Source organism: Pelophylax lessonae (assembly GCF_965119305.1).
Source record: "Pelophylax lessonae genome assembly, chromosome: 3".
Classification (NCBI taxonomy): domain Eukaryota; kingdom Metazoa; phylum Chordata; class Amphibia; order Anura; family Ranidae; genus Pelophylax; species Pelophylax lessonae.
In genome coordinates, this window is record NC_138770.1 from 607296538 (window position 1) to 607324298 (window position 27761).

At 45.7% G+C, this 27761-nt stretch overlaps 1 protein-coding gene across 1 annotated transcript in view; it reads left to right on the forward strand.

Annotated features, from left to right (window-relative positions):
- The window catches only part of WDR26 (WD repeat domain 26), a gene marked incomplete at its 5' end in the record, with an annotated part of 186808 nt that overhangs the window by 62276 nt on the left and 96771 nt on the right, over nt 1–27761 (forward strand). The window contains one exon of the mRNA XM_082251362.1: nt 17441–17515. Within this exon, the coding sequence (XP_082107488.1) occupies nt 17441–17515 (75 nt within the window). The remainder of the gene's footprint in view (nt 1–17440; nt 17516–27761) is intronic.

The window sequence follows — 27761 nt, forward strand, 5'->3', positions numbered from 1 at the left end:
AGGCTGCGGTTTTAAAGAGCAACTTTTTCTCTTTGACGGTGTATGTTTCTAGGTGAGCTCCAGTTTTTCCTGGTTGGTTAAGTTAAGCCTTTGGGGTATTATGTTCTTTCTCTGCGTTGTTTTCCCACCCCTCATGCAAATACTGCTTGGGGACGTCCCAATGGTTAAGAAGAATATGGAGCTGCATCTGTCAATGAACCGTAAAATCCTTTTCGCTGAAGTTCATTGACAGAAGCAGCACCTGCCCCTCTATATATGTGTTGGGTTTTTTTTTTTCTTCTGACGCTGCCCCATAGGCGTGGTAAAGTTTTTTTTTTTGTTTTTTTTTTTTTTTCCTGCCTGGTGTCCTACTCCTGTAGGGGGCAACATAACCCAATGTTTAAGAAGAATAGGGAGCTGCGTCTGTCAGGGAACTTCAGAGAAAAGGATTTTGAGGTAAGTCAAAAATCCAGTTTTTCTGGTATCCAAGACAATGCAGAGCTCAATAAATTTGTATTTAGGACCAGGAACTCCTGAGCATTCATGGTGCATGACTCTGGTGACGCCATGGAATTGGTACTCCCTAATTTCTGATCTTTCATTTGTTGCAGCTTCCACCTTGTTTGCTTTGCAGAATTCTGGTGGAAGGCATTTTCAGCAATTCTGATGGCCTCAGCCTTTCCCAAGACTATGTGGTACAATGTGGAAATCAAAATTTTTTTTGCTTGGTGAGCCATGGATCCTTCTGATCGACCCGATTTCCTGTCAAAGTCCTATCTTCCATCCTTTACATTTGTTGGCTTTAACGGCATGGCTGTTGAAGCCAGGATCTTGAGGGACAGTGATATCTGATTTGATTATCCCTACTCTGCTGAAGGCTAGGAAGGTGACTTCAGAAGATTTACCATTTGGACTTAGAAGTCTAATTTCACCTGGTGTGAGGTTCAGGGACTTCATCCTTCTAATGTCGTAAGCCACATCCTGATGTTTTTTCAATCTGGAACTAAAAGCGACTTGCCTGTAGTACAATCAAGGGTCATATTTTTGGCCTTGCCGGTTTTCTTTCAGAGACCTATTTTACAAAGACGTGCACCAAGGAACTTGAAGCAGAGTCATGCACAATATTCCAACGATCAGGACTCTGAAACCTCAGCTAGGATTTTTTTTGTTACAGAAATCAGTTTGAACCGACCTGGGACATTCCCTTAGTCCAGGGGTCTTCAAACTATAGTCCTCCAGTTGTTCAGGAACTAAAATTCCCATCATACCTAGTCAGGTCTGTGAATGTCAGGGTTTTACAATGCCTCATGGGACATGTAGTTCCACAACAGCTGGAGAGCCGTAGTTTGAAGATCCCGTAGTCCTGAACATGTAAAGTTCTTTTCCTGTTTGCCATCTCTTCGGCTTTCAGAGCTTCAGAATTTGCTGCTCTTGCATGTAAGGAACTGTTCCAGGTGATCTATCATGACGGGATCTTCTTGTGATCAACTGTCCTTTTTTTTAATTTCATTTTCTGACTAAAGTTCCACTTTAAGTCCTGCTAGATTGCTTCAGGCTGGCCCCTTTTGCAGTTATAGCTATGTAAAACATTGGATAAATGCCTACACTGCTTAAAATCCAGTAGTACACTCTCACCCGGCTCTGCTTTTATTTTTAGGAATTTGTAGAGGCTGAGCTTAAAGTAGGATTTAAACCCTCCTATCCGTTACAACCAAGGAAGCTACTTCTGTTTGATCTGCAACTGTAATTTTGGTTGCATAATTTATTAATGTGGAATGAATGTTCCTTGCTAAGGAACAATATTTTTATCAGGTTGTTGTGGGTAACGTTCTGCTTGAAGGTGGTTTCTTCCATCCTAACCAGGATATTGTGTTGCCTTCTTACTGTCCTAAGCCTCAGATGTCAGGGAACAGGGCTGCTTCATTGGATGTGGTTCATGCAGTTAAGGGTTGTTTGAAGGCGACTGCTGCAATGCGTCATTTCAATTCACACTTTGTGCTTCCTGAAGATACACAGAAGGTTCCAGCCACTTTGAACCATTTTCTTATTGGACCCGTCTGCTTATTTCTGAAGCTTGCAATCTGAAAGGCAAAATTCTGGTGTTCAGCTTTCTGGGGCTATTCAACATCAGGCTTTGGGAACTAAAATTTGTAAGGCTGCTACTTTGTTTTCAATTCATATCTAATGAAGTTTTACTACATGAATGTTTGGGCATCTGCGGACGTGAATTTTGGTTGGCGGGTACTGCAAGGCAGCAGTGTGATGTTCTGGTTTGGTTCATTTGGGGCCTATTGGCTTGTTGCCCTTCCCTTGTATTAATGCTTTGGGACATCCCTATTGTAATAGATATAAGGACACCCTTTCTCCTGGGATAGCCATGAAACAAGGAAGAATGATGGGGTCCCTGTGTGCTCCTTCTTCTTTTTTTTTTTTTTTTTTTTTTTAATCAATAACATGTGGGTGGATTTCTGCCAGTCACAGGCTGTATCTTAGAATAAGAGGAAGGTGAAGCCTCTATCAATATACATGTAATATCCCACCACAATTGTGTTTAGCTGGTTAGTGGGCATGCAGGAGGTAAGGAGTGGGCTGTCATTTACCACTGCTTATACGCCCACATGTGTGACTGTATAGTCACATGGGCTGCTCAGATGTGACAGGGAGGAAATGCTCAGTATGAAAACCACTGAAAACTGAGCATGTGCAGAGCTGCCAACAATGATTTGCAAAAATTCTTAACTGCATTGGGGACATGGACAAAAGGGGGAGATAACACTAGGATCAGCTATTTTTTTTTTTTTTTTCAGAATACAGAAAACGAATCTCATCTCATAGTGACTGCGTAAATATGAACCACATGTAATACAACATTTATTGATATTATCAATAGTGTTCAATATTACTTAATAGGCTTGCATTTTGTTGAGCAAAGTAGTGTCCACAGCTTAAATTGTGGCTAATTTTGCGTGTTCCTGTGTGTGTATATATGTATGTATGTATGTATGTATGTATAATTCCCCCCCCCCCCCCCCCAGAGGATATAAACAGGCTGAACAGTCCAGGCCACACATGGGGAACATAGAATGAGTTATCTTTACAACCATATAAAGTTGTTTTATTTTTATTTATTTTTTTAATTTCCCTACTAGTTTTTAGTTTTACGTTCTCTTGGTTTGGTGTATTCTGGTTCTGTTACATAACATGCTTTTACAGAACAGAGGGTCAGACTACTGTGCTAATCTGATTTTACTTCTTGCATGCTTAATGCAAAATTAAAACTTATTTAAAACCCATTTTATCAGATTAGTTTTCAAAAATGTGACCATTCATATGACAGGGTGGGGGGAAAGCAGTATTTCATGTTGGTGAGGAATGACTGTTAACCTCATAGTTGTCTCAAAATGAATGCCCCCAACCTTTGTGTGATTTAGAACACTCATACTCATTGTGCCAGTACAAATGTGTGTGGTGCATTCTAGCTACCCTTTCCACTGCACTAAAGACCATATTGTCCAAAATGCTAGGCCTCCGTTTTTCTAGAGCACACAGGTGGGTTTTGTGATTGCTTTTGTTTTTTTTTTTTTTTTCTGTGCCCCGTGTGGTCAGCACATTACGTGTGTGTGTATGTGTATGTATAGATAGATAGATAGATAGATATATAATCGATGGATATGTAAATAATTATAATCGTTTTTATTTTTTTTTTCTTATTTGTAATACTGGGTACACAGACTAAAATGGGCATGCTGAAAAATCAGCATCTGATCAGTATGTTCTGGGGGGCGTCCTCCCTGTCAGAACGCAATAGCTCAGCGGGGTAGATCGGCACACTAACATCACTTGTGTTATAACGTATGGCGATCTGTAAGTGGTGTTTTAGTATTTTTTTTTTTTTTTTTGTTTTTCTTTTTGTTCAGCCAGTTTGGTTTAACGAGAGAAAAAAACCGTAATGTGAATTTTTCATAATTTTTCCCAAAACTAAAATGGATGGAATTTTGAATAGATTTTGGCATTACTATTGCTTTTGCAGTGTTGCTCTAAAGGCAGTTTTGAGATTCATGAATATGTAGATGTGTCAATTGATCAAAGGATGTAAAATAAAGGTTGGAATAATTTCTCTATCGTTTATTGACAGAGGCAGTCTTCTGTTCTCAATAGCAGTAGGGTTATGCTGCCCCCTACAGGAGTTGGCTCTAGGCAGAAAAAAGTTCTGGCTATGCCTATGGGCAGTCCCAGGGGGTATACCCTCTGTCCCTGCTATAGGATGTCAGTTTTAATCTGCCTAGTCAGGAGTAAGGACCTACAGTGAATTGCGAAAGTATTCGGCCCCCTTTAACTTTGCGATCTTTTGCCACATTTCAGGCTTCAAACATAAAGATATAAAACTAATTTTTTTTGTGAAGAATCAACAAGTGGGACACAATCTTTTTCTGTGAGATCTACAAGCAACTAGTCCCGGATCTGGGCACCGGGCTGGATATATATATATCCAGTGGTCACCCCAATCTGTTACTCCCCCCCCCCCCCCCTCTCCCCCTGGCAGGTTTTGGTGTGGACGCGGGCCCCTGCTTGGGATGGTCGGACCCTCAACTTCCCGGGTTCCCCTCCTCTGCCCTGTCACGCTTCTCGCCCCCCTCCCCCCCAGAGCGTAGGCATACGGTGGGGGCGTGCTGGCCACCGGACGATCAATCAATGTAAATCAATTGCGGCCATGTTTTTTGAGTCCCTAGAGGCGTTTTTTTGTGGTGGTGGAGCCCCTCCCTATACCCTTTAGCTGACACTCTGGTTTTTCTATGAGGATCGAGATTGCTGCAGACGTTCTGGGCCTTCTGGTGCATCTTTGATGGGGTGGTGAGTGTGAGTGTGTGGCAGTCTTGGAAACCTTTTGTGTCACGGATCGAAATGGCCTTGTAAAGGACGGGGTGCCAAAAAAACGCCCCCTCCTACCCCTGCCTCATCTTATGTGTCAGATTCTAAATCGGATTCAGACACTGCAGAAATGGGTCTCCCTACCGGTTCTACTGCCTCGTGCCCTGTCTCCTCTGATAGTGAGGATGACACCTCTCCCTCCGCCACCGTGCAAGAAAAGTCGCTAGTGGACGCACTGGTTGTATCTGTGCGTGAGTCCCTGAAAATGTAAAGAGGCAGCTGCGACTGCGGGGCAGGTCACTTTTGGCACGCACAAGCCATCCAGAGTGGTTAAGGTTGTCCCCCTCCCCGCGTATTTTGACAACATGGTCAAAAAAGAGTGGGACCGCCCAAAGCGTCCCCCTGGGGTGCCTAAGCAGATTGCTAGGCGCTACCTCTTTGAACAGTCCGTTGTTAAGAAGTGGACTGTGCCACCTACAGTGGATCCTCCGGTTTCCAGACTGAATGAAGCTATCATGATCCCAGTGGAGGACTCTCCGTCCTTTTAAGGAACTGGTGGATAGAAAGGCGGAGTCTGTGGCCGCAATATGTACTCCCTGCCTCGCTCGATGTGACTCCAATATTGGCACGACTGTCGGTGTCAGCAGTGGTCCTCCGGCGTATACTTGGCTAAAATGCTGGTCTGCGGATCAGACTTCTAAGGCTTTGACTGATCTACCCTTTCAGGGTGATTGCCTGTTTGGGGCTTCCCTTGATGACATTATTTAAAGGTCTTACAGGGGGTAAGAGTACCTTTCTCCCACAGGCTAACAAGGGTAAGGACCCTCGTTGCAGATGGGGGTCCCTCCTTTTTAGCACATAGTTTTTTTCCGTCCTTCAGGGAAGAGCGATCAAGGATCAAAGTCCTTCAAGGCTTCCTCCGGTAGCTCCAAGTGACCCTGGTCTGGAAAACAGAAATCAGGTTTCTCCAGACCTGCAGATAAGGCCCCTTCGGCCTGAAGGTGTGCCCTCACCCGTATCTGGGGGTGGGTGGGTGACGTCTTTACCGGTTTCTGGATCTGTGGCTATCCTGGATACAAGACAAGTGGGTACATGAGGTTATACGGTCCGGCTACAAGATTGAGTTTCGATCTGTCCCTCTGGTAAGGTTTTTCCCTTCCAATGTTAGTGTCCCTGGATCACTTACAGGCTCTCTTTGAGGGCGGTACAGGACCTGGTACAACCAAGGAGTAATCGTTCCAGTTCCGTTCTCGGAACGTTTTAAGGGCTTTTACTCAAATCTGTTTATGGTCCCCAGGAAGGAGGGCAAGGTGCGTCCAATTCTGGACCTGAAGGCACTGAATTGCTTTGTGCGAGGTGAAAAATTCAAGATGGAATCCATTCGCACGGTGGTGGCCTCCCTAAACCAGGGGGATTTCCTGGCCTCCATAGACATCAAAACTGCCTGTCTTCACATCCCAATATGTGCAAGACATCAACGGTTTCTGCGTTTTGCCGTGGGAGAGGATCACTATCAGTTTGTGACATTACCCTTTGGTCTCTCCTCTGCTCCTCGGGTCTTTGCAAAGGTGTTGGTTCCGGTCCTGGCTTTATTACGCCAGCGGGGGATATCGGTCCTGGGTTACCTGGACAATCTGCTTCTCCGTGCTTAGTCTTACCACGGTGCTGGTGACCATTTTGGAGATCACCATGAGAACTCTAGAGGAGTTTGGGTGGATTGTGAATCTCCAGAAGTCGTCCCTGGTTCCTTCCATGGGGCTGGACTATCTGGCCCTGACTTTGGACTCGTCCTCAGCCAGGGTATTTCTTCCTCCGGACAAACTTCAAAAACTCCATTCTGCGATTCGGCTATTGCTGTCCAGCAAATGGTCGTCCCTTTGGACTTGTATGAGAGTTCTGGGACTGATGGTGTCTTCCTTCGAGGTGGTACCTTACGCTCAATTTCACACGAGAATACTCCAGAAGGAAATTCTTCTCAAATGGAACAAAGATCCAAGTTGTCTGGACAATCCCATCTAGTTGAGCCAGGTGACCAGGGGGTCCCTGTTATGGTGACTTCGGTCCCCTGATGCTCAAACAAGGAAAATCCTTCCTTCCCATATATTGGACAGTGATTACCACGTGAGCAGACCCCTTGAGCTTTCTGCTCAAGGGGTCTGGTCTCTGGAGGAACCCAGGTTGCCGATCAATGTTCTGGAGCTGAGAGCAATCAGGCTTTACCTAATCCACTGGACGGAGCACCTTCGGGGCTGTCCAGTGCACATTCAATCACACAATGCCACAGCTGTGGCTTATGTCAATCACCAAGGGGGCACCAGAAGTGTCCTTGCAGCCTTGGAGGTGGCAGGCATACTTCAGGGGGCGGAACGCTTTGTTCCGGCTCTCTGCGCCATTCACATTCCAGGAGTGGAAAATTGGCAGGCCGATTACCTCAGTCAGCAGACCTTGGTTCCAGGGGAATGGTCTCTCCATCCGGAGGTGTTGCAGGAGCTGTGCACTCCAGACAGATCTGTTGGCGTCTTGGAGCAACACGGAAGTGCAGAGGTTTGTGGCCCGTTCTCAGGCCCCTCTGGTAGACGCCACAGACACGCTGGTGGCTCCGTATCGGCTGATGCATGCTTTTCCCCTGCTCAAGTTGCTGCCGAAACTTCTTCGCAGGATCGAGGCGGAAGGGATTCCAGTCATTATTGTGGCTCCGGAATGGCTTTGTGACTAGCCTGACCAGGTCGGCGTACCAAGCCCGGCAGACGTTCCTTGGAGACTTCTCTCAGGGAGGATCTGCTGTCCTAAGGACCAAGGACCAATCTATCATCCTGCTTTTATGGTTGCTGGCTTTGACAGCTTGGCTGTTGAAAGCCAGGTGCTGAAGGACAGGGGATTGTCTGCTTCTGTGATTCCCACTCTGCTTAAAGCGAGAAAAGTGACTTCTAGAAAGATCTATCATCGCACTTGGAAGTCGTATATTGCGTGGTGAGAGTCTCTTGGGGTTCCCCCCCTTGCTCTTACTCGGTGGCTCGGATCTTGGCTTTCCTTTAACGGGGTTGATCAAAATTTGGACTGGAGTACCATCAAGGGTCAGGTTTCGGCCTTGGCAATTTTTTTCCAAAGGCCATTAGCCACCCATTTCCTGGTATGTAGATTTATCCAGGGGGTGCGACATTTGGCTACTCCGGTGTGACCTCCGTTGCCACCTTGGGATCTTAATTTGGTGCTGTCGGTTCTCCAGAAACCTCCTTTTGAAAATATTTGGGAGATTCCCCTGCTTACTTTATCTCAGAAGGTGGCCATCTTGGTGGCTATTACTTCTGCGTGCAGGGTGTCGAAACTTGCGTCGTTCTCCCTATCTGGTGGTTCACAGGGATAAAGTGGTACTTCGTCTGGATCCGTCCTTCCTTCCGAAGGTGGTTTCCAGTTTACATTTAAATGGGGACATTGTGTTACCCTCCTTGTGTCCTAAGCCTAAACATCCTAAGGAATTTGCATTGCATACTTTGGATGTGGTTCGGGCAATCAGGGTGTACTTGGCGACTACTGAGTCTTTTCGAAAGTCAGATTCGCACTTTGTCCTCATTAATGGACCATAGAAAGGGCTGCCTGCGTTTCCTGCAACTATTTCCAGATGGATCAGACAGACCATTGTGAAGGCTTATTCAATTAGGGGGTCAGGTTCCACCTTTCCCTGTTAAGGCGCACTCTACTCTGGCGCTTAATATTTCCTGGGTTTTTCGCCATCAGGCATCTGTGGTTCAGGTTTGCAAGGCGGCTACCTGGTCGTCTGTTCATACTTTCACAAAGTTTTCTAAGGTGGATGTGCTGGCATCTGCAGATGCTTCCTTTTTGCAGGCCGCAGTTTAAGGGTGTTTTTAGTCTCCCTTGAGGGTGCCTGGCTGTGGTTCTGCTTTGGGGGAATTATTTTCTGCTGTTCCCACCCCTCATGTTTTATGGCACTGCTTTGGGACGTCCCTACTGCTTTTGAGAACAGAAAACTGCGTCCGTCAATGATTGATAGAGAAAATCCCATCTTTTTCAGCACATAGCCAAACTTCTTTCTGTTATGTAAACTTAAAAAAAAAAAAATGTACCTTCTGTCACTTGGTTGCCTGCTGTTGGGCAACTAGTGTAGAACAAAGAGGCTTTATACCAAAGCTTCATGAATGTTGGATGCAGGCTTTTTCAGTGAAGTTCCTAGACTCTACGGTTCCTCTAGATGTTGCTAAGTGTTCTCTGAGCATTGGCAGATCTACCACCTGCAATGATCACCAATGTTAGGAGTCATTATCCACTGACATCCATCCATTGTAAGGGTCACTTCTTCTTTTATGACACCTCCCCCCCCCCCCCCCCCCATTTACAACCTATGTAAGAGGGCATTATGCTGTCAACCAATGTAAGGGTGCATTTTTCCAATGGCTACATTTGTAGGCACGTCTCCACTGACCACTAGTAAAAAGGAGCAGTCTGTTTTTTTCTTTGCCATACCATGTCATAACATTAGCTGTAACAGAAATCTTTTTTTTTTATCAGCTTTTCCCTGAGATCTGAAAATTATTTCAAGGGTTTCTCCAGAGTAAAAAAGGTTGAACAGCTGGCCATAGGGCTCATTCACACTTAACGCATTGATCTGAGATGATTAATGCAAGGACACAGCAAAAACTATTGTTTCCTTTTACCCAAATCTCACCAGAGTATTGTGTTGGTGCGTGCTGGGAAAAATGTAGACTAAAGCTGGCCATACATTTTTATATAATTTTCTTGATCAATTTTCTTAGATTTACCAAAACAATAGGAGGTCAAACCTAAACACTTTCTATTTGTATGCAGTCAGGCCCTTGCACTACATAGTTGAAAGTAAATCTAAAGGAAATTGAACAAGAAAATTGTATAGTGTATGGCCAGCCTTACTGCATTTTTTTTTTTTTTTTTGTCCTCCCATTGCACAAAACTCATTAAATTATACTCACCAGCCACTTTATTAGGTACACTAGTTCAATTGCTTGGTGGGTGTACAACATCTAGATGCATAAATGCATTGAGTTGCTGATTAGCAATGGGTTATTGCTAATCAGCAACTCAATGCATTTATGCATCTAGATGTTGTAAATGAAAAGGAGGATTGTAATTGGGTACACAGTGCATGGGGGACATTCAAGGGCAGGATTTCTGATTTGCTCAAGTTGATAAAGTTCGAGACAAGACGGAAAGCATGCAATTGAGACATAATATTGGGCAGGGATATCAGGGGCTGGGTGACATAAAAAGTACATTATCTGCATAGGCAGAGAGTTTATGCACTGTTGATCCAACCACTACACCACTGATGTCGGGATTTGGGATCCTGGAAAAAAAGGGCTCCAATGGGAAGGGACCTGACAAAAAGCCCCCGGCCTTAGCCCTAGCTTTTGGAGATGCATAAAGAGCCGATATCCACATGAGCATGCGAGGACCAAGGCCCAAGCATTTACGGACTGCCGTCATATAGTCCCAGTCCACCCTGTCAAACGCCTTTTCTGCGTCAGTGGACAGCAAGAGACAGGGTGGATGGCTCCGCTGGGATTGCACCCAGTGGATTATCTGGATGGCCCAGTTAGAATTGTCCCTGGCCTCTCGTCCTGCTATAAAGCCGGTTTGATCAAGGTGAACGACCAAGGGAACAAGGGGTTTCATTCTGTTCGCCAATATGCGTGCCAGGATTTTGATGTCCGTATTCAGTAGGGAGATGGGACGATGGCTACTCGGCAATGTCCGATCCTTCCCCTCCTTCGGGAGGATGGCAATGTGGGCCAGGAGGGAGTCCCCAGCCACGGCCGTGCCACAGGCCAAAGCATTAAAGTAGGAGCACATAGGCGTGAGGAGCGTGGGTCCCAATTTAACATAACAAGCATTCGTGAATCCATCGGGGCCAGGGCTCTTCCCGTTCGGCAACGTCTTTAGCGTCAAGGCCAATTCAGTCTCCGAAATGGGTCTCTCCAAATCCAGCCTGTCACGAGCAGGCAGTCTGGGGACCCCCGACGTCTGCAAATAATCCCGGATACGGGAATGTTTGTGAGAAAGAGCCTTGGCGGTGAGGGGTTCAGTAATGCGATAGAGACGGGCATAGTAGTCGCGGAATGAGTTCGCGATCTGGGAGGGAAGTTGTGTATAGGAGCCGGGGGCCGTTTGGATTTTGGATATGTGCGAGGACATCCGGTGACACCGCAGCGCCCGCGCCAGCATCCGGCCGCATTTATTGCCAAATTCCTAGAATTTGTGAGATGTGTACCACAAACGTTTACGAATTTGGGTGTCTAGGAGGGCAGTGACCTCTTCTCGTAATTTCTGAAGGGTCTGTAAAGCGTCCGAAGTCAGCGATTTTTTTTTTTTTTTTTTTATGGGCTAGTTCAGAGCAGCGCAATTTCTCCAAGAGGCGGGGCAGTTCCCTCGTGCGAAGCTTATTAAGGCGTGATCCTTGGGAGACAAGTTCCCCCTGGACCATCGCCTTATGTCCCTCCCAAACCGAGGAGGGGGGATTCTCCGTAAAGTACAGGGATGCTGTGTCCGTAACCCTCTGCAGGGCCACCGCATCGTCAAGGATGTTCTCGTTCAGGCGCCACGTCCAGGCCTTATCCGCCCGTACCCGGGGGGTGAACAGTAGCGACACAGGGGCGTGGACCCCGACATCAGCTTTGGCGAAGGTGTCCAAATGGGGTTGGTCGAGAAACAAAAAGTCTATACCTGTATAAGTGCTGTGTACGGAGGAGTAATAGCTATAGTCTCGGGTCGATGGATGCAGAAGCCGCCAACAGTCAATCAGGGCATGGGAGTGGAGCAGTCTTCGAAAATGATGGTGCGCAGCCAGGGAGTGTGCGGAACGCGCAGAGGAAGAGTCCACGCTGGGGTCTAAGCACATGTTAAGGTCACCCCCCCCCCCCCCCCCATAATCAGCGGAACGTAGTCAACGTCTCCAGGACCGAGTCTAAAAAGGTCAACTGGCCAGAGTTGGGGGCATACACGGAATCAACCGTAACGGTCTGACTGTACAGGGTACCTTTTGAGAAGGACAAATCGTCCCAGGGGGTCAGAGAGGTGAGCGTTCGGCTGAAAGGGATAATTCCGGTGTATTGCCACCGCCACACCTCTTGACTTCGCCCGGGGAGAATGGCTAAAGAACCATTGGCTTATATAGGTGTGTAGGTAGACGAGGTTCCGCTTGGGAGCGGAAATGCGTCTCCTGCAACAAAAGTATCTGTGCCCCCAGCCTCCTCATCTCAAGCCATAACTTCCCCCGCTTAAACTGAGAGCTCAGACCCCGTACATTATACGATATTACCTTGATCGGAGCCATGATACCACTCTAGTAGGACCGTGCGCCACCCCCCGAGGGAGGGAGTTAGAGAGAGACCCACCTCGACCAGGCAGCTGAGGACCACACACCCTGCAGGAGGAGCAGAAACATAATTAAAATCTCAAAACTTGCATGTACAGAAGGACTAGTTACCAAAACACCATACAAAAAAGAAAAAGGAAAAAGAGGACAAAAACAATATACAAACAGCAACCGCTGGAACAGCACGGCAGACCGTGTATAAGGTCTTCAAGTCAAAGGTCACCCAGACGACCTCCCTCCCCCGACACCCCCGCAAGGGTACAATGGGGAGCAGGGCACCCGGGCCACCAGATGACCCCCGTATAAAAAGGTGGGGGGGGGGGTCCATGTCTCCCAGGAGACTAAGGAAGTCCAAGTTCCAGAGGGGGAGAGGGTAAGGCAAGGAACACAGGAAGACTGGCAAGGCCACATCGTGTGTAGTGCCGGCATCAGGGGCCCCAAGGGGCGGATGAGACGGCCAGCAGCCAATAATGAAGCAGCAAGCTCCCATAGGAGCCCAGTAGGGAAGGCCACGAAGAGTCTAAAGTGGCTAGACAAGTCGTCCACAAAGAAAAATGTCCCAAAAAACAAGGGGAAAAAACTTGCAGGCCACTGCTGTGAAAGGGAAGGGCCAGTATCATGGCTCAGGCAACAGGAAGTGTTCAGATATGCAGCACATAGGTGGTAAAAAGCAGGCCTCAGCTCAAGGAGGGAGCGTCAGAGAGGCAGCATTCAGGGGTCTTGACGTGCCGGCCGAGCACGTGTGCAGTTCCGTTTTCTCCTTTGGACTGACTGCCATAGTGGAGTGCGGGCAGGGAGAGGAACAACCAGCGTTGGCCGCCAGTCAGGGACCTCCACCTGTGGAAGGCCCAATTGGGAGATAAAGTGCGGCAAATCCTCCATGTCGCGGAAGACATGTTGTTTCCCTCCTTTGGTGACTGAGAGACTGAAGGGGAAGCCCCACCGGTAGGTAAGATCAGCATCACGGATAGCCTCAAGTAATGATTTCAGGGCCCGCCTCTGCATCAAAGTGTGCCTGGAAACATCCGGGTATATGGAGATTTGGGCCCCATCGAAGTCCACCACGGAGACCCCACGCATGTGGGACATGATACGATCTTTAACCGTGTATTTGTGGAGTTTGCATATAATATCGTGTGGTTTGTCAGGGTCATCTGAAGGGGGGTCGCAGGGCATGATGGGCTCGATCTATTTCAATGTGATCTGGTGCATCATGGCCTAGGATCTGCTTGAATATGCCTTGCAGTGTGGGTACAATATCCCTGTGAGATGTAGCATCCGGGAGACCCCGGATCCTAATGTTCCCCCTCCTTGACCGCGTCTATTTCTTTGCTTAGGGCCTGCACCACCCGCTCAGCAAAGCGGTCAAGATCAGCAGCCGTGGGCAGGGAGAGAATATGGGCCCGCAAGTCCTTATTGGGGATCAGCATGGCTGGGTCATCCAGGTCACTGTGGCCAGCAGAGGAGCCGGGGGAGGCAGGGGGCTGAGTGGCAGTCTGCACTAACCTCGGCGACGAGATCGGAGAGTCTGCGCGGGAAGGCCGCGATGCATTCGCCGCCGCCATCTTGGAAGGCTCTGGGTCGGGCCTGCTGGAGTCGGAGAAGAACGCTCCGATGGAGCTGGAGCAAGTCCACTGGTTACGGGAGGGTTGCTGGGACTGACTGCGTTTAGGGGGCATCACCCTGAAGGTAAGTTGGGGCTCGGGGAGCCGCTGCAGCGTGAGTTAGAGGGTTGCCTTTCCGGGAGCTCCGCGCCTGCACGTCTTCACACGTCCATGCCGAGACCACGCCCTCGTCTGGGATCTTTTAGACCCCCAATCCCTCCATAAAGAGTACCTGTTATTGCCTATTGCTGTCACAAGGGATGTTTACATTGCTTGTGACACCAATAAAAGTGATCAGAATTTTTTTTTTTTTTTTTTAAAAATTCAAAAACCTGTGCTAAAATTCAAACCTTAAATAAAAAAAAAAAAATTTGAAAGCGCACCCGTCACCGTAAGCTCGCGCAAAAAAGAAAACTTATACGGAATTTGTGCCGGCAAATGAAAGTACTGTTCAAACCACACGTGAGGTATCGCTGCGATCGCCAAAGTGAGAGCAATATTTTTTAGAAAAAAAAAAAAGCTACTTTAACTCTAAACTGGTAACGTTAAAATTTTTTAAGGCGTCGCCTATTTATTGACCGTAGTTTGTCGCCATTCCGTGGGTGTGCGCAATTTTACACCATAACATGTTGGGTATCTATTTACTCAGTGTGACATCATCATCTTTCACAATATACAAAAAAAATGGACTAACTTTTTTACTGTAGTTTTTTTTTTTTTTTTTTTTGCAGTGAAATTTTATTATTTAAAAAAAAAAATGGCGTTTGAAAGACCGCTGCGCAAATACCGCGTGACAAAAAATAATGCAACGACCGCCATTTTATTCTCCAGAGTCTTTGCTAAATAAATAATATATATAATATTTGGGGGGTTCGAAGTAATTTTCTAGCAAATAATACCGATTTTAACTTTTAAACATGTGTCCGTAATGGGCTCGGTCCAGAAGTGGTTAATAGTATATTAATAATATAGATCTCTATACATATCTGCCTGGAGTTCAGCTGTAATAAGGCAATGAGGGGTGGAGAGAAGCCCAGCACTGGCCAATTACCAGGGGGGAACAGTAGATACTTGTGCTTCTTTTTCTAACCTATCTTCCAGCTGCATCTGTGGGCACCCACTGGCAGTCACCAACACCCGCCTGATAGGGGGGATGCAGCTCATTCCTTTGGGTGTTTTTAGACCTGGACAAACGTTTTGTAGTTTTGACCTCAGTCTGCTTTCCAGCACAGGCTGTCTTGTGTGTTTTTTTTTTTCCTTTCATCCAGGAATCAGCTGACTGCTGCCTCCAGGGTTGGCTTCCAGCTGTTTTGTTTTGTTGATATGCGATCGGCTTCCTGTGCGGTGGGGGAGGGAGGCCTGCACAGGAAGTGAGGTAACACCACAGACATTTGTCAATTATGGGCTTTTAAAAGCATGGTGTCCTCGTAACCATAACAAACAAAAAAGCCCTTTGACATCTCGTTTGGTCTGTGTGGAACACTCCTCCGTATTTTTAGTGTTCTAGTCTCTCTGCGGTTTGGCTCGGGTAATTTGTTTAATTTCCTCCAGCTCCTCTTGTCCACAGTCCAAGTCACTTTACAGACAGAGGCCCATGATCTTTATGCCTTCAGCAGACAATGTGTAATGTGAGACTGTCAAACTCCCCTTAGGGCTGAAATTCCCTCTGTTCTCAAGGCTTTAGAAGTGAACGTCTTTGTTTTTCCTTTGCCGTCTGAGTTTGTGTTTCAGAACAATTGAAATGTTACGCTTTGGTTAAGCTGACAACTGTAGTTCCACCAAAGCTTCTTAAACTTAAACTGGCCACACATGGCTGGATTTCTGTCATTCAGCCCACTGGCAGAACAAGAATAAAAAATCAATAGATTTCCTCCATCCACAGCTAGTTCGTTTATTTTTTTTTAAATTTTTGGCTTTCTTCTTTTTTCATCTGCTGATCTGGCCAGTAAGTATTTTTCAAAAGAAAAAGCGGTCTTGCAGATGTATCATGTTGGGATGAAACAAAGCATTTACCACTGGTAGGGGTGTTTAAAATGATTAGCTTTTATTTCTGTAAAATCTTTGTTCCAAAAGGAAAAGAAAAACTGTTTGCTGTAACTGCTTATAAAGTAAAGGCTGAAGTTCAGCTTCAGTTTTGATAGAGGATTTAAAGGGGTTGTAAAGTCAAGTTTTTTTATTTTTTTTTTTTGCCTTAATGCATTCTATGCATTAAGATTTAAAAAAAAAAAAAAAGTGCCGAAGCCTCCCTTATACCTACCTGAGCCTCTTCTCAATCATCCAGCATTATCCACGACTGATTTAGCTGCCTGGGACTCCCCTCATTGGCTAAGACTAAGCATCGGCGCTATTGGCTCCTGCTGCTGTAAATCAGTCAGTTAGCCAATGGAGAAAGTGGGATCAGGGCAGAACCACAGCTCAGTGTCTGAATGGATACATGGAGCTGCGACTTGGCTCGGGTGCCCTTATAGCAAGCTGCTTGCTGTGGGGGCACTCAAAGGGAGGGAGGAGCCAGGAGAGCCGACGGAGGACCAGAGAAGAGCAGGATCTGGGCTGCTCTGTGCAAAACCGCTGCACAGAGCCGGTAAGTAAAACATGTTTGTTATTTTTATTGAGAGAAAAAAAAAAAGACTTTACAATCACTTTAAATCTGTTGCTAGTGCATCTAAGGCTTCATGTACACTTGGCATACATTTGCTTTGGGAAAATGCAAAAAGCAGCACATTTTTTTTTTTTTTTTCACTCTGTGGCTGGTGGTCAAACCTTCTTCTATCCTGAATGCGATTCTTCCACGTTGAGGAGAGGAAGGTTGAAGTTTTACCTAAATGCAGCAGCTCCTAAACTCTCTGCTAAAAGCCTGTGTACATGGACAACTCAGGCTTTTATGTAGTTGAGTTTAGGAACTTAGGTAAAGAATGCCAAAAGCACCTAAACTCAAGTTTAGGAGCTGCTAGTCTACATGAAGCCTACCACTCCCCTCCCCCCAGATTAAAAATGCTGGAGTCTAAAATGATCCCCCCCCCCCCCCCCCGTGCTCCCTATATCCAGAGTCGGGGTACTCTAAAACTTAGTGTGTTACTGGCCAGATAATCAGGAGAAAATATGGTGTGTTACGGGCCACATAATCAGGAGAAAATATGGTGTGTTACGGGCCACATAATCAGGAGAAAATAGGGGAATGAAAGACTCGTTAAAAGAAAACTAATGTAGCTACCCCATCGAATTGGTAAGCTTCTATATTTTTGGTTTGGATTTGTTCCAAAGTCAAGTCTCCAGGCTGGCTGTATACATTTTAGGAATTATGTAAAGAAAAGAAAATCCTTTGGTAGGTAGATGTATACATATCATCTGTGTATTTAGCAGTTTGCTCAGGCATTAAACTTCAGCTCTCATTGGTAGGATTATTTTGAACTGATCACATTGACGTATATCTAGAACAGTAAAAAGGCTGTGGTTTTCTTTTAAAACATGTGAGTCCAGAAGTGATGTCACTGACCTGGTTTCTGTACGTACTGTATGTATATTCTGGTAGGGGTAATGTAATTCTCCCACTCTGTTAGATCAAAGGCAGGTGCACCAATACCAAACGAAAAGATATTGGTTAAAGAATGTAACTTCTTCTTTACAGGCATGTCGCCCAGCTGCTGGGAGTTCGGGAAGTGACCATTCCTCCACATCCTGCCCCACTACGGATGTCATCCGGGTGAGTGAAACCTTTTTATATTCACATGTTCTCTAATATCTACCTAAATATTCATTGTGCATATAGGAGAAAAAAAAAAAAAAAACGTGTACTTGAAAGGGTCATTTTGCTCTAATTTAGGTAGAACTTAAGCACAGATATTGGTCTGTTTCCCAGAGAATTATCAGTAAAAATAGATAATTTAGAAGGCTGTTAAGCTAATATTACATTATTCACAGCTGCTTCTTCATTAGCGCACCGTAACCTCCAGTGCGTAGCCCTCAAAGCCACTGTCAATCCAGTCCCTTCCTGCAGTTACAGGCTGAAAATTGCTGTCAGGACAATCAGCCTGTAGTTGGTATTGCGCACAGCACTAGGTGACAGTGCTGCTTTACCCTGAAGCAAGAAGTGCCTCCACTGGCAGAGTCACCACTTAAAATTAATAAGTAAATTTAAAGCGAAAAAGTAAAACCTGCATATTATGTTTTTTACATTTTCAATCTTATTTTACCACCTGCTTCCCAGACCTATTCTGACTCTACTTTCCTACAAAAAATCCTATTTTTTTTTTTTTGCTAGAAAATTACCTAGAACCCTAAACACAAAATGTTTTTAAGCAGAGGCCATAGAGAACAAAATGGTGAGTGTTGCAATTGTGTTTTTTTTTTTTTGTCGCATTATATTTTTGCAGCGTTTTTTTTTAAACGCAAGTTTTTTGTGAAAAATACACTATAATGAATTTTAGTGCACACAAACACAATATAATACCTATTATTTGGTTAAATTAAAAGGTGTTACGTCCTGTAAATGGATACCTAACATGTCATGTTTTAAAATTGCGTATGCCTGTGGAATAAGGTACCAAACTATGGTATCTAAAAACTCTATAAGCAACACTTTAAAAGCATTTATGATTTACCAATGTAGAGTTACATAGGAGGTCTGGGGCTAGAATTATTGCTGTCGCTCTGATGTTTAGCCATGAATACCTCACATGTTTTGTGTGCAAGCACGGGAGGATGGGGACTCTTTAAAAAGTTTTCATATCTATCTATCTATCTATCTATCTATCTATCTATCTATCTATCTATCTATCTATCTATCTATCTATCTATCTATCTATCTCAGGGAAAAGACCTTGCTAAAAGATAGATCGTAACAAACTATAGCATATGCTATACAAAGCAGCAACTCTACTGTGCAATATCACCACAAGGTACATGCATAAAAGGGAACAGAGTCACGCTAAAGATGGTTAAAATGGAAGCAAACAAAATATACATATAGACTACAAAGGTTGCCATATAAAAGTTCCAAATATATTTATTGAGCTCGAAGGTGCTAGATCATATATGGTTCGCAATCAGAGTTTCACGCAGCCCGCATCCACCACCGTGTGCAGCAGACCACCAGAAACACCACCGCCCTAGGTGTAAAAAAAAAAAAAAAAAAAAAAAATGCCTGCTTACCAGCAGAACTGAACCTTTTTTTATTTTTTTTTTTTTATTTGAGGCCAGTAGTGCTTTTTGGCTCATTATCCAGCCAGGGCCTTGAGATGATATTCCTGCAGACTTTTCGCTAGACTGTAAGTGCAGGCATCCGGCTAGAGTATCCGTGTTTTCAAGCTCCATGACAAAAGAATGCTCCACATAGTGTAAAATCCAAGTAATATTTATTAATAGTAACTAAGTTGCACTCACATTCAAAAAGAATAAAAGCATATTGTATCTCTCGCTGGCCGGCATATAAACGAACACCCGGGACTCGTCAGCGAGTCGTCCTCCCTATGCATTTTGTCGCAAAATGACGTCCTACACACACTGCTCAAAAAAATTAAAGGAACGTTTTGAGAAAACAGATCTTAATGGGGAACAATATCATGCTTGATATATATACTGATATGGACTGGGTAATGTGTTAGGAACTAAAGGATGCCACATCGCTTAATGGAAACAAAAATTGTCAACCTACAGAGGGCTGAATTCAAAGGCAACAATTAAAGTGAAAAAAATGATGCAGCAAGCTAGTCCATTTTGTTGCAATTTTTTATGCAGCAACTCAAAATGGTACTCCAGTAGTTTGTATGGCCCCCATGTGCTTGTATGCATGCCTGACCATGTTGGGGCATACTCCTTTTGAGACAACGGATGGTGTCCTGGGGTAATTTTCCCAGATCTGGACCAAGGCATCGCTGAGCTCCTGAACAGACTGAGTGCAACCTGGCGGTGTCAGATGGTCCAAAACATAATGTCCCAGAGATGTTCTATTGGATTTAGATCATGAGTGTGGGGACCATTCAGTGGTATCAATACCTTCATCCTCCATGAACTGGCTGCATACTCTCTCCACATGAGGCAGAGCATTGACGTTCACCAGGAGGAACCCAGGACCCAATGCACTAGTGTAGGGTCTGACAGTGTGTCCAAAGATTTCATCCCGATACCTTATGGCAGTCAGGGTGCCTTGTCTAGCCTGTAGAGGACTGTGCGTCCCTCATGGGTTTGCCTCCACAGACCATCACTTACCTACCACCAAAGCCGGTCATGCTGAACGATGTTACAGGCAGCATAATGTTCTCCATGGCTTCTCCAGACCCTTTCACGTCTGTCACATGTGCTCTCATCTGTGAAAAGCACAGGGCACCAGTGGCAGACCTGCCAATCCTGGTGTTTAATGGAAAATGCCAATCGAGCTCCACGGTGCTGGGCAGTGAGCACAGGGCCCACTAGAGGACGTTTGGCCCTCGGGCCACCCTCATGAAGTCTGTTTCTGTTTGTTTGGTCAGAGACATTCACACCAATGGCCTGCTGGAGATAATTTTGTAGGGCTCTAGCAGTGCGTATCCTGTTCCTCCTCGAACAAAGGAATAGATACCCGTCCTGCTGATGGGTTAGGGACCTTCTATAGCTCTGTCCAGCTCTCCTAGAATAACTTCCTGTCTCCTGCAATCTCCTCTATGCTCTTGGGACTGTGCTGGGAGACACAACAAGCCCTCTGGCATTGGCACCTATTGAAGTGCCATCCAGGAGGAGTTTGACTTCCTGTGCAACATCTATAGGTTCCAGGTAATGCCTCATGCTATCAGTAGTGACCCTGACCCTAGCCAAATGCAAAACTAGCGAGAAACAGTAAAAAGATGAGTAGGGAAAACATTTTTTAGTGGCCTCCCCTGTAAAACCACTCTGTTTTGGAGGTAGTCTCATTGTTGCCCATCTAGTGTCCCTGTTAATTTCACAAACCCTAAAGCAGCTGAAACTGATTAATTTGATGCTCTACTCTGATTAAAAAGTTTCTTCACTTTTTTTGAGCTGTGTGTGTATAAATCTATTCTCACAAGAGTGAATACACCCTTCACATTTTGTAAATATTCTGTTATCTTTTTATGTGACACTGACGAAATGACACTTTACATTGTAGCAAAATAGTGATGAGTATACAGCTTGTAGAACAGTGTAAATTTGCTGTTCCCTCAAAATAACTCACACAGCCATTAGTGTCTAAACCTCTGGCAAGAAAAGTGAGTACATCCCGAAGTGAAAATGTCCAAATTGGTCCCAAAGTGTCAATATTTTGTGTGGCCACCATTATTTTCCAGCACTGCCTTAAACCTCTTGGGCATAGCGTTTACCAGCGCTTCACAGGTTGCCACTGGGGTCCTCTTCCACTCCATGATGACATCATGGAGCTGGTTAATGTTGGAGACCTTGCGCTTCTCCGCCTTCCGTTTTGAGGATGCCCCACAAGATGCTCAATAGGGTTTTAGGTCTGGAGACTTACTTGGCCAGTCCATCACCATTACCCTCGGCTTCTTTAGCAAGGCATGGGACGTCTTGGAGATGTGTTTTGGGGTCGTTATGTTGGAATACTGCCCTGCGGCCCAGTCTCCAAAGGGAGGGGGGATCATGCTCTGCTTCAGTATGTCACAGTACATGTTGGCATTCATGATTCCCTCAATGAACTGTAGCTCCACATGCATCCCCAGACCATGACACTCCCACCACCATGCTTGACTGTAGGCAAGACACACTTGTCTTTGTACTCACCTGGTTGCTGCCACACACGCTTGACACCATCTGAACCAAATAAGTTTATCTTGGTCTCGTCAGACCACAGGATATGGTTTCAGTAATCCATGTCCTTAGTCTGCTTGTCTTTAGCAAACTGTTGGCTTTCTTGTGCATCATCTTTAGAAGAGGCTTCCTTCTGGGACGACAGCAATGCAGACCAATTTGATGCAGTGCGGCGTATGGTCTGAGCACTGACGGGTAGTATGTGTGTATATTTCGTTCATTGACGAACACAGCTCCTAATCTTCATAACCACTGGGGTATACTGCCCCCTACAGGAGGACACTAGGTGGGAAAAATATGGCTATGCCTATGGGCAGTCCCAGGGGGTATATGCCCTCTCCCTGCTTTAGGTACTCAGTTTTTTTTTTTTTTATGCCTAGTCAGGAGTAAGGACCTAGTTCCTTGCTGGGATCTCTGCTCTTGGCAATTTTTTTTTTTTTCTTTTTAGATAGAATTTTCTTTTCTTTTTAGATAGAATTTTTTTTCCTCCTGGATTTTTCCTGTGAGATCTACAATCAACTGCCGGACTGGGCAACAGGCTGGATAATCTAGATCCAGCGGTAACCTCAGTCTGGCGAGGGAGTGCGCGCAGACCTCAGCTCCGCTTTAGGTGACATAACCCCACTGGACAGGGGCTGGCCTGCGAGTTAAACGTCTCGCGAGGTTGCAGATGACCAGGGTCTCGGCCAGAGTCGCAGCAATCCTCCCCGACAGCACCCCCCAATTTTGATGGAAAGAGAGTTCTGTCTGGACCGGTTCCTGATATGGTGAGTAGCTGTCCCCCCTCTCCCCCCTGTAAGGTTTTAGGGTGGATGTGGACCACTCCTGTGGATGGTTAGACTCCCGGGTTCCTCTCCTTCCCGTCAGGCACCCTCCTTTCATGTCCCCCCCTCCCTCCACTTCATGCTGGTGCTGTTTAGGTGGTCTGGTCCACCTCTTGAGGTGGGGCAGGGCGCTATGCCATTTGCACGGTGGTGGCGCCCCTGTATCAGGGGATTTTATTGCCTCTATCAACATCAAGGATGCTTACCTTAACATTCCAATATGCCCTGGTCACCAGCGTTTCCTTAGCTTTGTCATGGGAGAGGAGCATTATCAGTTTGTGGCATTACCCTTTTGGTCTTGCCTCTGCACCTCAGGTCTTCACAAAAGTGTTAGCCCCGGTGCTAGCGTTGTTATGCCAACGGAAGATCACGGCACTGGGCTACTTGGACGACCTCCTTCTGGGAGCGGAGTCCCCTACTGCTCTGGTGGAAAATCTGGAAATCACCATACGAACTCTGAATCTTCAGAAGTCTGCGCTGGTTTTGTCCACAAAGCTTGACTATCTGGGTCTGACTCTAAACTCGGCCTTAGCCAGAGTGCTCCTTCTTCCAGACAAACTCCAGAAATTGCTGGCTGCAATTCATCTCCTGCTGTCCAGCAGATGGTCATCCCTCCGGACTTGCATGCGGGTGCTTGGCCTGATGGTGTCTACCTTTTTAGGCGGTTCAGTTTTCACAGTTCGATACGAGGTCCCTGCAAAGGGAGATTCTAACCAAATGGGGCAAGACTCCGGAGTCTCTGGGCAATCCTATCCAGCTGAGCTGGGGAACGAAGGAGTCCCTGATATAATGGCTTCATTCTCCGGTGCTTCGGCTGGGCAAATAGTTCCTCCCCTTTTATTGGACAGTGGTCACCACAGATGCCTGCCTGTCCGGGTGGGGAGGCATCCTCAGAAAAAAAAAAAAAATCTGCTCAGGGGATCTGGACACTGGAATGGAAGAGTCCAGACTACCGATGTCCTGGAAGCGATTAGACTGGGCCTGGACCATTGGATGGATCGTCTTCAGGGATGTCCAGTGCGCATTCAATCAGACAATGCCCTGGCTTAGGTCAATCTCTAAGGGGGCACAAAGTGTCCTGGCGGCTCGGGTGGTAGCCAGCATTCTAAGGTGGGTAGGTGGGCACTCAGTGCTTCCTGGGCCTTCCGTCTTTAGGCATCAGTGACACAGGTTTGCAAGGCGGCCATCTGGTTGTCAGTGCACGCTTGCACAAAGTTATATAAAGTGGATGTGTTGGCATCTGCAGATGCTTTTGGCCACAAGGTTTTGCAGGCTGCTGTTAAGGACTTGATTCTCTTTGAGGGGTGTATTGTTTTTTTTCAGGTGGATGGACACAGCACCCATCCCTCTGTGGAGTTGTAATTCTTCTGACACTGCTTGTAACTAAACGGAATACCTATAGCAGGGAGAGGGAGTATACCCCCTGGGACTGCCCATAGGCATAAACCAGATTCTTTTTCTGCCTAGTGTCCTGCTCCTGTAGGGGGTAGTATAACCCAATGGTTATGAAGATGGGGAGCTGTAAATGAACATCAGAGAAATGGATTTTACGGTATGTCAAAAATCCCTATAGATATCAGGCATTCCCAAGGGCCATATATGAAATGAGAAAGGGATTGCTGGGCAAAAAGTGAATGAAAAACTAAAAACAATACAAAGCATTACAACCTTGAATACAATGTAATTCTTTGTATTGTTTTTAGAGTAAAAAAACAGTTTCGTTAAGCATATTTCATAAGGTACATATATTTTAAAGCACAGAATAAAAAATGTTGTTGAGATTTGAAAAACATTGATCAAAATTAGAGAACCCTTTCAGATTCATCCCAGTTGTTTATCTGGCACCTTGTGCGAATTTCTTTAATTTTCTCACAACCCCTATTACCTGGCAGCCTAACTCTCCAGTTTTCACTGACTTTGCAAGATGGTGAGCTGTTTAAAAGGGACTCAAACCCTCCGGCAGCAGGTTGTCCAGATGATGGCCAAAGGGATGACCCTTTGACCGGTCATCCACAAATGACAAATGCAAGAGAGGACAGAATATTGCAGAGAATCTCAATGGTCAGTCAGTTCAACACTGCAGCTGCGAGTGCTCACAGAGTAAGAATTTTTGTGCTGAACAGAGTAAGGATATGTTCCCTCATACAGTGTCTTGCCGTTTAAGAGAATTTGGACTGAAAGCCCACTCTGCAGTGACCAAACTTCTTATTAGCAGACAGAATAAAAAGGCTAAACTAACCTTTGCTGAGGAGCATGTTGTGTGGACAGAGAGCTGGTCCGAAGTTCACTTTAATGATGAAAGCAAGTTTAATTTAATTGGGTCTGATGGTAAACATTACTTTGGTGGTCAAACTGGGGAAAGGTTGAACCCCCAAAGTGTGTAAAGAAGTCAGTGAAAGGTGGAGGGGGAAGCAGCATGGTTTGCGGGATGGTTTCTGCAGCAGGAGTTGGGCCTCTTCTACAGCTACATGGCAGAGCGATGCAAATGTTTATCGGAACCGTCTTCAACAACATGCGATTCCTTTCCTGCGTTCTTCACCCACTATCAGACAGCAATTTTCATGCATGACAATGCCCCCCTGTAACACAGCAAAATGGGTAAAGCAGTTCCTTGAAGCTGAAAACCTTGAAATAATGAAATGGCCAGCCCAGAGTCCTGATCTAAACCCAAAAGAAAACCTATGGAAAATCATTGGCGACAAAGATTTCTGGCCAAGAAACCCACTACAGTCCCCAAACTGTGAAAGAAACTGGAAGAAGAGTGGAACAAAATCACACCAGAGCAGTGTGAGAGACTAGTGATGTCCTGTGGCCTCAGATGTGCTGAAGTCATTTTAAAGCAAGGGCCTATACACTAATTGTTGATTGTTGTAACTTTCAGAAAATGTTATCTTTCTCCGTGCTACAGTCTTTGGTGTTCTCTAATTTTCTTCATTGTGTTTTCTACAAAATAAAGGTTTTGTTTTTTTTTGTTTTTTTTTTTGTTTTTTTTGTCGAAGTGCCTTGTTGTTTTGAAAAATGCTGTTCTATTAGCATGGTATAATCACAACAAAAATTCTATCAAATGTAGAGCAATGAAGATTAGATTATCTCTGGAAAAAAAATCAAGTGTTTATAAATTGTTCTGTAATTTTAAATCTCTGAGGTTTAGGTCAAGCGAGTTTGCTGGCCAATCAAGCACAGTAATACCATGATCCTTTAACCAGTTATTGGTACTTTTGGCAGTATGGGCAGGTGCCAAGTTCTGCTGGAAAATGAAATCCTCATCCCCATCAAGCTGGTCCCCAAAGGGAAGCATGAAGTGCTCTAGAATTTCCTGGTAGAGGGCTGTGCTTACTTTTGACTTGATAAAACACAGTGGACCAACACCAGCAGATGACATGGCTCCCCAAATTATCACTGACTGTGGAAACTTCACACTGGACCTCATGCAACTTGGATTCTGTGCCTCTCTGCTCTGGAACCTTGATTTCCAAATGGACTGCAAAATTTTCCACAGTATGTGAAAATCATGCTCCCCTCTGCTGGCGAGCTTTATGCAGATGCTAAGATTGCATTTTCCAGCAGGACTTGGCACCTGCCCATGCTGCCAAAAGTACCAATACCAGGTTTAATGATCATGGTATCACTGTGCTTGATTGGCCAGCAAACTAGCCTGACCTAAACCCCATAGAGAATCTGTGGGGTATTGTCAAGAGGAAGATGAGACCCCAGACCCAACAATGCAGACAAGCTGAAAGCGGCTATCAAAGCAACCTGGGCTTCTAGAACACCTCAGCAGTGCCACAGGCTGATCGCCTCCATGCCACGCACCATTGATGCAGTAATTCATGCAAAAGGAGCCCCAACCAAGTATTGAGTATATACTATACTGTACATTACCATACTTTTCAGTAAGCCAACATTTTTATATTAAAAATACTTTTTTCTCTCTTGCTCATTGATGGACACAGCTCCTGATATTCATCACCATTGGGTTATACTGCCTCCTACAGGAATAGGACACTAGGCAGAAGAAAAAGTCTGGCTACGCCCATGAGCAGTCCCCTTGGGGGGGGGGGGGATATACTCAGTCTCTGCTTCAGGCACTACTTTTTTTTTTTGCCTAATCAGAAGTAAGGGCCTAGTTCCTTGCTGAGATCTTTGATCACAGGAAATTTTTTTTCTTTAGATAGAGAATTTCTGGACTGGGAGACGGGCTGGTTAATCTAGATCCAGTGCCCAGCCCAGTCTGGCCAGGGAGCGCGCAGAGATAGGTTGGATGGGGGCTGAAATGCGCGTTTAATGCAATGCGAGGTCGCATACGATCGGGTCTGTGTCGCAGCGTTATTCCTGGCCGACAGCCCCACATTTTGATGGAGAGGGGTTCTGTCTGGAGCGGTGCCCGCCTAGTTCCTGGTATGGTCAGTAAGCTTGCCTCTTTACATTCCAGTATGTGCCAGTCACCAGTGTTTCTGTGGGGGGAGCATTCTCAGTTTTGTGGTGTTACCTTTTGGTCTCGTCACTGCTCCACGGGTCTTCACAAAAGGTTTAACCCCGGTGCTAGCCTTGTTACGCCATCGGAGGATCGCGGTACTGGGCTACTTGGATGATCTTCTTCAGCGAGCAGAGTCTCCTGCTCTGGTTGAAAACCTGGAGTTTACAGTGGGGATCAAGGATAGGGCTTTATCGGAGTCGGTAATTCCTATCCTGTTGAAAGCTAGGAAATTTGCTTTTAGGAAGATCTACCATCATACATGGAAGACGTACAATGCAATGCGTGGTGTGAGTCTCTTTGGGTTCATCCTTGCTCCTTTTCGTTGGCATGGATTTTGACCTTCCTTCAATGGGGGGTGTAACAGAAATTGGCCTTGAGTACAATCAAGAGCCAGGCGTTGGCTTTGGTGGCCTCCTTCTAATGACCTTTGGCCACACACTCCCTGATGCGTACCTTTCTTCAGGGTGTTTGACATTATGTTCCTCCGGTGCGGGCTCTGTTGCCGCCTTGGGATCTCAATTTGGTGCTTTTGATTTTCCAGAAGCCTGCCTTTGAGAATCTTCGGGAGATTACCCTGCTTCCACTGTCCCAGAAGGTGGCCTTTTTGGTAGCTATCACCTCTGCAAGCAGGGTGTTTTTGAACTGGCGGCGTTCTCCTGTCCACCTTACCTGGTGATTCACAGGGATAAGGTGGTTCTTCACCCCTGTCCGTTGTTCCTTCCAAAGGTTGTCTCTGTTTCTCATTTGAATGAAGATATTGTGTTGCTTTCCCTGTGTCCCAGGCCTAAACATCCAAAGTAAATTTGCCTTGCATACCCTGGATGTGGTCCGGGCAATTGGGTTGTACCTGGCAGCTACGGAGTCTTTTAGAAAGTCACATTATTTGCTCAAGGATG